Genomic DNA, 11,375 nt, shown 5'->3' on the forward strand with positions numbered 1-11,375 from the left:
TTGCTTTGTTCTTCATGTGCTAAACTGTTGGTATAGATGATTGCAAACTATGGAAGTTTGCCTGCACAACGAGAGATGCATTAAACCTGGGAGAGTGCTGACTTTTTAATAGTTTGCAGACATGCAAAATGCACCATTGCTGATTCTCCTTTAGCTTCCCAATGATAGATAAGAAACCTAATCAAACTGAGGATCTATGGAATTTGATGTTAATAAAGACTACTAACATATATGCAGTACAGTAGAGTGCATTGGACAATCAAAATCATAGTCATCACTAGACATGCCCTGTTATGCAACAAGATACACCAAAATATTCAGACATGGATGGCAAACCATTTGGGCGCTTCAGATATAACATTTTAAGCTTAACACTGGGTTCAACAAATCCTACACCGTACATTTTGATGGAACAACCTCTTGGAAACTTGTTAGTTGCCCTTTCCACTTATGCTTCATTTTGCAAGCGCGTAATCAGTTCGTCCTGCATACAGAAAGCCGATAATCAGTAAATGCAGATCGAAGTTAGAGACCTGTAAGAGTTAAATTATACAATTTATGCTCATTCTAAGTAGGGTGGAGTCACATTGCTCCAACCACCAGGAAATGACAATCCTACTCCCCTTGTATTGCAGTGATTAGCTTTAGTTGCATAAGGGTGTTGTTGTCACTCAACAAATCCCAGTTATATACTTTTTTTTCATGCAACGACTGCTTTACTTTGATGCGTCCATGGGAAAAAATAAATGACAAACCATACAAGTTATCCAGTTCAATATGTAGAGGTAATATTGTCGTGTTTTAATAGGACCGAGTTATAAACTCAGTCCAAAGCCCAAGCAATGTAACTCTACCTGTCCAAGTAAGAAGAATGCTGATCTCAAAAGAAGGCCTACCTTTGACCAACCAGACAGTATAAGATAATTGATCCATGGGAAGTATATTCAAAATCACAACCACCAAGAGTCTCATTATCAAAAATTGGACTGTTATGAAAAGATGTAGGTTAAAAATAATAGTTAAAGGCCCATGGTACGGTTTAACTATTCAACAGAATAAAAAGATAAGGATTACAAGGGAGCAGCACAAAATCCTTGCCTTTTTCCCTCTTGGGGAGAGCCCTCTCTCTTTCAGTAGTGCACGCAACCGCTCTACAGTCATAGTATGAAGCATCCTCCAAGAAAAGCCAGAACTGGTTCCCTCTACAAGCCAAAAGAACAGTTCCTTAAACTCAGAAGAAGAAAAGAATGCTTGTTACAACATAAAGATCGAAATGTATTTATGCTCTTATGTGAAATTTTCTGGCCAAAAAGCAATATATGCATTTATCCTCAGCAACTACAAATGCAAGAAGAATCAAGACCATTTAGATTCCTCTCAAATTATAGTTATGCACTCTAAGAGATACCAGCTTGCCAAACGAGGAAATGAAGCTCGCAGACCAGCAAGTAAAGAATCTAGTCTTGTAATAATGATTCCATAGTTCAGGGCCCAGCAGACTTGACGACTGATAACATTACCATCTTCAGAATGTGGAGCCATGTTGGACGTATTCTTGGGTATCAAAAGTAGGCTCTAAAACACCAAAGAAGTTCCAGTGTTTCCATTCTTGCTTCCAGAACACAGAATAAAGTTACAATCAAAAGGTCTAAAGCCTAAACAGCCAAAAAATCTAAAAATATCATGCAAAATAAAATCATGGTCATTTTAGCCATTGATAGAATAATGGTTTGCTGGTGTTCTGATTATTGATTGACAACAAGGGTGCTTACTTTTCCCAAATATGTAGCGCTGCATGCGGTTCTACTGAGGAGTTTTGCAAGTGTCGGTGCATTTAAAAATGGCGGGCTTCTAGAACTTGTCACCACAAAATTGACAGGTCCTTTAAAACTTTTACTGGTACTAACTTATGTGAACTGAAATGGCTTCTTTCCCAAATTGGAAAGCTAGAATTTTAGAATGACTTAAAGACTTAAAGTACAGGTGAACATATAGAATTCATTGGTTAGTTTAGGGCGAATTCGGTTTTGGATGTTGAATGTGAAGCAAAATGGCATGAAAGAGATGATTCTCAAGTCTCTACAAATCTCACTTAACTGCCAAGTAGACTTTGGTTCCACAATAAGCAAGCAAGAATATGCACACACATTGCAGTGCACAAGCAAGCCAACAACCAAGATATCATTTCCACAAAGTGCCTGGCACAGTCTTAAATTAATTCAAATATAGGGTCCTCTTATTTGAACTTGTTGAATCATTTATCAAAATTTCATCATTGGTTGACTATTTTAAATTTTATATTTTAAGATGTTATGTTTAATAATCTAAAAATAATTGTCCTGGTGGTTAAGAAGTCATATGGCACACTTGATTAATGGAAGGAAGAGGCAGAATTTCCATTTTAGGTCAGGCAATTCGAAGAAAACCGAAGTCATGGCCGTCATACCATTGCTCTACCTTTAAGTTAAGGATTACCTCCACAAACTTTTACTAGTGTACAAAATGTATAAGGGAGTATATTATTTCATTAATGGATAGAGGTAATGCGCCCGAGCGTGTATGCATGCCAGTATCATTTTCAACACACTGACCAACATGGTCTAAAATTATTTCAAATATATGGTCCTCTTATTTGAAAAAAAAAAAAACACAAACAAGTAACCAAGATATCATTTTCAATACAGTACTTGACACAGTCTAAAATTAATTCAAACATATCTCTTCGTATTTGATCTTGTAGAATCATTTATCAAAATTTTGTTATTGGTGTTAATATTTTAATCTTATATTTTAAGATGCTATCTTTATTAATTTTTGAAAATAAATGTCCTAGCATTTAAGGAGTAATATGTCATAGCAGTTGATTTGCGGAATGAAGAGGCAGAATTTCCATTCTAGGTCTGGAGACCATTGAGGGGAACCAAAAGTCATGGATTTTGTATCATCACTCATGTAAGTTAAGGATTGCTTCCATACATTAATGTATAGAGATGTGCGTAAATTTGAAGGAAAACTACAGAATGCATATGCAAGAAAATAAGAATACAGTTATAAGTCAGAATTTTGATATATTCCATATCTTTCACTATTTGCAATGCTATTAATTTGCATTTATTTATAATCATAAAACATGGAGAACTCATCAAACACAGGTTTCTTGATATGGAGAAGGCAAAGGAAGCACAGCTTGGAAGTATTAACATATTGCAAAATTAGCTCAAGATTAATAAACCTTAGAGATATTTTAATTCATACTTCCAGAAAAGGAAATGACAATAACTAATGAATTCATCACTCTGATACTTTCAGTCCCTTTGGTAATTAAGCAACTGAAAATTCATTATGACATACCTTGATGGGTACTACCAGGAGCAATATTTGTTTTTGCTCTTTTAGATGGAGTCCTTCCTTCTGAAGTTCTTTCAGCAGATCTAGCAAACAAGAGTTATCACAGCTTAGGTGATGTCAAAATAAATTGTAAAAAGTCATAAACAACAAGGACCTTCAACAAAAGGGATCAAATGTTAACATAAGTCATGCTCGCTTAGCAAGGATGATGTTGAAATTTTGAAGCACATGTAGTCATGCCACCAAACAGAAACTAATGTCTGCCAAGACTTTCGGTAGCCACCAAATTTTACAACAACAGTTAAACAGAAGCATAGAAACAGGAAGAGAGACACAAGGCAAACATCACATTGGAATTCTGGCCACAACAAGCAAAGGTATTCATAAACTAAATGTTGGAGGATACTATGCTGTCACACTCTCTCATGCCTCTTAGTAACTCCATGTTTATGCCTCCCTCCCCCACCTCCCCCACCAGGCCATGCCCCCAGCCCCCTTCTCCCCTTCCTTCCAATCACTCAACTATGCTCCAGCCTGCCATAAATTTCATAGGGTGGAAGTGCAGTTGCCTGTTCTAGAAGAGGAATTTCCATGGGAAAGAGGCATGACCAAATAAAGCATGGGAGCATACCATCCCTTTTGAGTGTCGGTAGAGAGACAAAGAGGAGGGGGTAGATAAATTTCATTCTATAAAAGATATATATATACATAAAGTAATCATGGACTTATTAGATTCCAATAAATTTGGTTTCTATGAAACATAGGGCCTGACATGTTCAAAACAAGAATTAAAGTGTCATGAATCATGCCTATGATGATCAAAAGCTGTCAAGATACGTGTATCCTGCCACAGTTGCTTTTGCCAACATTGTGCCACATTTTTGTCCTCATGCAAGAGCCAGCAAGAACAGATTCAAAAGTCAACAAGAAGTGGTTACAGTTAAGCGGTAAACTGTGGTATGATGGGGTGTTTTCTTTAGACCAGCTACTCTATTCTCTTGGAGATTGTGTGACATTTACTTTACCTGTCTATGACATGTCCAGTCAAAACAAAGCCATCTTTGAATAATAACATACTGTCCCTTATGTGGATCATTTTGCATAGTATTGTGAATAAGCATCAGGCTTCTTTGATGATCTAAATGAACACTAAGTGTTAACTTTTCATTGTCTATAATTAGTTTACTAATTCAAGTTCATACATAAACTGAATTGCTTGCACAAAATTCCCTGGTGATAGTGGAGATAGTTAAACATTACTCTTAACTACATCATAATGTGTACTGTGATGTCAAGGAGTGTCTGTATGCATTTGATCTAGTAGAAGGCTCACAACAAGCAAGACTGGAAGAACTAGAGTTTATATTCATTAAATCCCAATGTGGCTCCACCTCTGCCCCGATAACCCTTCTAGTCTAACTTGGGTTGCGGGGGGGAGGCCGGGGGCAATTGCCCCCTGAATTTTTGAAATCTCGATAGAATTTCTCTATTTCTTGGCATTCCATATAAATTTGGCCCTCATGACTGAAGAGTTTTCCCCCTGTAACAAAGAGGTTGGTTAAGAAAAGAGTGGAACATAGATTAGTGGGTATGGTTATCTAAACAGAAAGGCATCTTGCTGCCTTTACTAGCTCAGTTGATCCCAGCTATCCATTTCATATCAAAGGTTGTGATGAATTATAATAACTTTTTCATTAATAGAAAAGGGGGAAAAAAGCAAACCAACTTTTGATTTCATCTGATGCACTGTTCTTTGTGCCCACAAACCAAAGAACAAAAACAGAAAGATACTGATTCAGTGTCAAATTTCACAGTCAACTGAGTAACAGAAGGAGAAGATAAACAATATAAGCAGGTCTATTTCAGTACAAAGTTTTATTTTCTTCATTGGTTTCTTGAAATTTTAAATGAAGAAAAAAAATATGAGGTCACCTATAAAGAAGAAGAAACAGAGTATGTATATTTTTATATTTTATTTATGCCTTTTTCATTACTTTTGTATTGTATCTTTATACCTATCTTATGTTCTTTAGAATGATATTTTTTTCTTTTTAATGATTATTCATATTGTCTAAAAAAAGCTTAGAAGCAGACAACTGATTCACAATATTAGAATTTCTTGCTTCTTAGAAACAACTATTGTAAGTATTCTGAAGTTTTTTAAAATTCCATATAAACAACAAATTTGGTCATTTTATAAAAAACCAATATTAATGAGCAACATCAAATTAATCACCAACATGTTATTCAATTTTTGGTGCATTTCAGAGACAATAATATGAAATGAATCAACAACAACATTTGAATATATCTTTCTTATGAAACTTTACTTGCCCACCCCCCCCCCCCCCCCAACCCCCAACCCCAGGTGCTGCAACTGCTACTGGTTTGGGGTGTCTATTTCTCAATTTATATTTCTTTGTGAAAAATAAGGAAGCCAACTAGGTCCACTAGGGGTCTAGTGGCTACAAGAAAGGGTCATCAATATGGTTGGATTTGAACTTTGTTGGAGTTGTCATAATAAGGCTAGTAACCATGCCCTAACGATACATATCGATCATGGTCGCTGGCTCCCATTATCAGAGGGGATGATACATAAGGATAATTTTCAATTAATATAGCTCAAGCTTAATCCATAGACCTAGCATCAGCCTGAGAAAAATCTCCAAAGCAACTTTTTCATCCATATCCCAACAGTAAAAGATGTTTGAGTTTTGAGTTTGCAAGTTGTTGAAACATCTTAAAGAGCCTGCTCAATCTCCGAGTTTATGTTTCCTAGTCCTATCTGCATGGTTTCTATAATCTTTTCTAGTGAACAGAATATTTGCATATCCTCCCCTTAATCGAATACTCCACTACCCCACTAATTGACTAGTTTAAGAGATGCATCCTCATCATCATTCATTTGCAACTGCTTTTGAATGGAAGAGGCAACTCTAACACATATTGTAAATCTGACCACATCAGGTACAATTGAATGATTGTGCTATTAGCTAAAAACTTCATGTCTCAACAGTATTAAAAGAGATCACCTGTTATAGCTATTGAATGCATCCAAATTTCACTATTGATTTCTTTCAAGACATAGAAATGCATGTACTTTCCACCTATATGACATATAAATGTAAAAAGATACCAAAGTCCATCAATGTTATAATGTTTTTCTTTTCGGTGAGGGTGCGGGGTTAACTGCAGACCTTCTTGTGTGACAACCCTATGGGAAATAGCCAAAAAAGCATCCTCAAATGACTCAAAGAATATACCAATCTTGCTAGGTATTCATTTTCGTACTAATCTTGCTTGTTATAATTATCCTTAGGCATTTCCCCTAGGTATTCATTTTCATACTAATTGTGCTATTCTATGTCACAGTCTTTGACAGAATAATTCGCTGCTCTTCTCTTAATGATATATGAAGTGAACAAGAAAACTCCAGCTCAACAAGAACAAATAATCAGTATAAAGGACTCATCAATCCAAAATATATGCTGTTGATATATGCCGTCAATACAACCAACCAGCAGACAAGCCTTGTATGATCTATTTGAGATTAGATTTATGGATCCAGGTTAAGATACATCCATATGTTCCAATCTTTACAACCAGCCTGAACTAACGAAACCAACTTCCTCGCCAAGCCAACTGTAGGAAAACAAGGGAGAATGAACCTGCCATGAAATGAAGAGGGTTGGTTGGCAACAATAGAGACTAATACTTACGAAGTCTAAGTGGATGTAACCAAGGAGAAACAAAATATACTTTCATCAATAAAATCTAGAAATGTTTGTTAAAGATGAAAATTATCACTTTTCAAAAAGGAAACAAGTTCTTTTATTATTTTCTTCCTTCATGGGCAACATTTTATATCTTTTCCAGCATGATCTACAAATTTGTTATCACCATTCCTTAAATATACATTAAAAAAATAATGAATTATCAAGAATTTAAAGTTCGATGGAAATAGAATTTTTTCCTTTTGACATATGAGAAAAACTAGGTAATCTCATTTTTCACACATAATGATACAGGAGAGAACAGGGTAATAACCTACTGAACCAAATAATAATAGTGGATTATCTAAGCAATGTCAACACACATTATAATACTCATGTATATATTATTGGAGAATAATAAAAAATAAAAAGGAAAAAAAGAACAAATCATTAGAAGTTAAGCTCCTTGCATTTCTTGTCTAGTACATTCCAATATGAATCATTTGTATAACTTGTGAGGTTCGATTTCTTTGCCTAATGTGGATCACATGTTTATGTTGTTGCCACTGGCAAAACCATGCATTTGTTTTGACTTAAGATGGTACGAGGAAAAGTTGAACCTCAGTGGAGAGTTCATAACATATCTATTTCTCACTAGAAAGCAACTGAAGGTAGCCCATATGCCACAAAAAAAAGGTTTTCTATCCATTTTATTCATCTTCGGTGTATCTTTCAGTACTTTCCTTTTTGTGTGTCACAATGCACCAGTTGTTGGCTAAGTATAAAACAATACACCATCTGCACTGGATAAACACAGTGATGATATTTAGATTTTTATTAATATAAGCATGGTTAAAGTAGCCCAGCAAAGCTGAAATACAAGATAACAATTTTGTATACGTGTTTTGCAATAGAAACACATGCAAAGGCAAGTGGATGGGTGAATATGTAAATACATCACTTTTCGGAGCAAAGAAAATGATACCTTTTTCCTTTCTTGCTCTCTGATGTAGCTTTAGTTGCTGCATCCTTTGAATCACTCTTTTGTTTGTTGATTTGGAGAGCTCTAATCAATATGTTCGTTGTGTTTGTCTTAATTAGTTGTTCATCTGAACAGACAAACAGTGAACATCAGAAATCCCAATCATTAGTTACTTAAAATTTCTGATATTCTAGAAACTATAATCTGATACACACACGCGCACGCAGAGAGAGAGAGAGAGAGAGAGAGAGAGAGAGAGACAAACATAATCAAGGTGTCGTTTTTTTTTTTTAAAAAAAAAGAATAAGTAAAAACACAATATGGAAGTATATAGTCCTAATGTTCCCTCCTAATTTAACAATTGGAATCAGTGCTTGACATTTTGAGTATTACTCAAAAGATGAGGCAAAATACAGTACAGAGTAAGATGAAAGCATTAACGTAAAGAGGGATGAATGAATGGACGTAGAGGAATCCAAACATGTTCCGTGATTTAACAATTGGAATCAGTGCTTGACATTTTGAGTATTCCTCAAAAGATGAGGCAGAATACAGTACAGACTACAGAGTAAGATGAAAGCATGAAAGTAAAGAGGGATGAATGAATGCACGTAGAGGAATCCAAACATATTCCAAGATATATAATATATGCATAGTGATCTACAAAAGAGGAGAGCCCAGAATAATTTATATTCTTATTGTTATATGATATTACTTTCCATATTATTTACAGGTCCCATGACTATCAACTGATCCCCAATAAGGCACTCACTCCTAATATTATATATAATGGCTCCATCATACCACCTTAGGATAAAGAATGAACAAATAAGGAAATTTTTGCTACTTTCTCTCTTCTCCATCTTCATCTTATAACGCGGAAAAAAAAGAAGATAAAAAATATTTCTTGCAGCCTTATCTTTTTGCCAGTCATTTTGCATGGTTCTAACTACTTATAAATAGATAGCAAATTACTAATTGAGTACGACATAAGCTGTGGGCAAGCCCCCTTCAGTGCAAGAATAAGACAATCATAAACCAAGTTTTGTCCAATGTTTTATTCAATATGCTTGAGTTGAAGTTTCCCAACTACTTCAAAAGCTTTGGTTCTCTTTTAAACAGCATATAAGCTAATCCTATATCACCCTGAGAACACCAAACCCATGTACTAATCTGGACTATTCACCTGAGAATCAGCAACCATAAGTATTAATTTTTATTCCCACTCTAAACAAGAGTTCAACCTTCCTTTACTTGTCACTTGACAGGTAGCAATATGCATATGTATTATACTCATTTGCCCACTCAAATCATTCATATTTTGATGACAATGTTTTATCATGGACCAGTAATGTTTGAAGGTCACCACAAATTTTCGCTGTCATCTAATTCCATTTTATCTAACAAATGGATTGAACAGTTTGCTATGGAGAAGCACCAAACCATCTTCATCAAGCACTAGCCAAAGATCTAAATTCTCTAACAACCTAACAGTGCATTTGGTATTATCACATTATAATTACCTTCACCAAAACCCTCTTCATTGATTATCCCACATTTCTTCTCTGGGTAATACCACTTTCTAGATGTCCTCCCAATGTTCCATGTAGTTAACATCCACTATGTCAATTCTCCACCTCCATTTGCAATCAAATTACCTACTCCTCTCCACGATGACCATCGAGAGGCATGGTTTAGCTCGATGTGTGATTAGTAGGTGGAATTTCCAACAGGTGATTTGTTTCAGATTATGTTTTGAATCAAACATTCAACCAGAACTGACCAGTGTTTTAAGAGATGACCCAAGCATCCATCTAAATGTTTTGTATCATGTCTGAGCATGAAGGTTAAGATTGTTTTGTGAATTGGTATTAATTGATGGCAAGATAGTAGTTCCTATTGATTACCATAAATATCTTTTTAATATCCCCTGATGTTGACCTTTAAAAAATATGGCTGCCTTAATCTCGACATGGTCAATTAGGCACCTACCTAACACCTAGGTATTTGGCAGCCTCTTGCTAGCTGTTTACAGCATAAAGTATTTAACATATTGGAATTTAAAGACGCTCTGCATTCCATAGTGCATGCCCTTGACTACAATATATTGGCCAAGTAACCACAAAATGGGTTGCAATTAGGACTAAGACTTTACTTGTGTCTATGATATCTATGCCTCATAGACTAGAACCCAGGGTAATACGGTGTCTGGACTCGGATCTGGAAAACACAACACTAGATATATGGGTTGGACCAACTCCCAAGCCTAGGTTGGTTCTCCAAATAAATTCAGTCTAGCCTTCTAGGTTTACTAGATATAGGTCCAAACTGAAAACCAAATCGTTCAAAGAGTTCTTATTAGCCCATACTTCAAGACACAATCCAAACCAACTTAAAGTGGACAAAAGTCTACCAACAAGATAATATACACAAAACCCAAGCTCGTAATCTAAGCCAACAGGTTGAGCTTGCATATTCACCAAGGCGAGAACATAGATCCGATCTAGTTGTATGCCAATAACATGTCAAATGGATTAGACATATCATGTGCAAACAAAGCATATTATTTAACCATGATTCCTATTATCCACCAAATAAATTATCTTATGCCAAAAAGAAGTAACTCATAGTATATGGCACATTACTTCCTCCCTTCTTCCCTTGCTCCTTAGCATATTTATCCAACAAGAAAAAAAAACACTAGTAACATATGCACATTACATCAACAATGAAGTACCTTTTTCCACTCTAGTTAAAAAACAAAGAAAAAAAATCCGTGATCTATCTACCACATTAACCACAATAACTGGAAAAAAAAAGTAATTTCACGCAAGGGTTTTACAAAATCAACTTAAGATCATTTAGAGCCACAAAAAAAAAAAAATCAGAGTTCTTTGAAATGAAAGAGTTAAGGAAGGTACCTGGGGGCGTCGTATCATGGTCACAGACATAAACCCGGATGCCCCCCTGCAAACAAATCGTAAACAATATGCGAAAACTTTAAAAATTGCAAAGAAAACAATACTCGTTCAAAAATCCAAGGAAATTGAGGAGAATAGGAAGGGAAAACGAAGAAGAGCTTGGGTCTTGGGCGGGCGCGAGGAAGAGGGTTGTGGAAGGAGGGGAGAGTACCAGGTTCGAAGAGGGGATGGTGTTGGAGAAGAGGCCACGGGAGGGGAGGTCGGCAAGGTATCTGGAAGCTCCTCCCGCCATCCGAGCGGGATCGCTCGGCGGAGACGCGGTTCCGTGCCGCCGCGACTGGGAGGCGCAGCGTTCCCCTTCCGCCTCCATTTCGAGGTTTGAAAAATTCCAGGAACCGGAGAAGCCCCCTT

General features: G+C 36.1%; 1 protein-coding gene across 3 annotated transcripts; it reads right to left on the reverse strand.

The window, feature by feature from the left end:
- Window positions 1–202: 202 nt before the first annotated feature.
- LOC103707867 (protein LOWER TEMPERATURE 1-like) lies at window positions 203–11,375 on the reverse strand. Of its 3 annotated transcripts, XM_026804933.4 has the most exons (7): window positions 11,176–11,374; window positions 10,965–11,010; window positions 8,047–8,170; window positions 6,927–7,016; window positions 3,352–3,431; window positions 1,099–1,202; window positions 203–484 (listed from the first exon to the last, which is right to left on the reverse strand). In XM_026804933.4, exons 1-7 carry the CDS (start codon window positions 11,332–11,334, stop codon window positions 449–451), a joined length of 639 nt encoding a protein of 212 aa, XP_026660734.4. In that variant the 5' UTR covers window positions 11,335–11,374; the 3' UTR covers window positions 203–448. The 3 variants fall into 3 exon arrangements, with proteins under 3 accessions (XP_026660734.4, XP_008790780.4, XP_088562639.1); XM_008792558.6 differs by lacking the exon at window positions 6,927–7,016 and having other exon boundaries at window positions 11,176–11,372; XM_088706513.2 differs by lacking the exons at window positions 203–484; window positions 1,099–1,202 and having other exon boundaries at window positions 6,867–7,016; window positions 11,176–11,375.

The sequence above is a fragment of the Phoenix dactylifera genome, chromosome 11, assembly GCF_051530095.1.
Source record: "Phoenix dactylifera cultivar Ajwa chromosome 11, Ajwa_hap1_PhDact_Kaust_v1.1, whole genome shotgun sequence".
Lineage (NCBI taxonomy): Eukaryota > Viridiplantae > Streptophyta > Magnoliopsida > Arecales > Arecaceae > Phoenix > Phoenix dactylifera.

Excerpts from the sequence above, each read along its gene's own strand:
- LOC103707867 (XM_026804933.4), bottom strand. The coding sequence starts at position 11,334 with ATGGAGGCGGAAGGGGAACGCTGCGCCTCCCAGTCGCGGCGGCACGGA. Across the intron at positions 8,171-10,964 it reads CCATGATACGACGCCCCCAG|ATGAACAACTAATTAAGACA; the intron begins GTACCTTCCTTA and ends TTGTCTGTTCAG. Across the intron at positions 1,203-3,351 it reads TCCTGGTAGTACCCATCAAG|AGGGAACCAGTTCTGGCTTT; the intron begins GTATGTCATAAT and ends TTTGGCTTGTAG.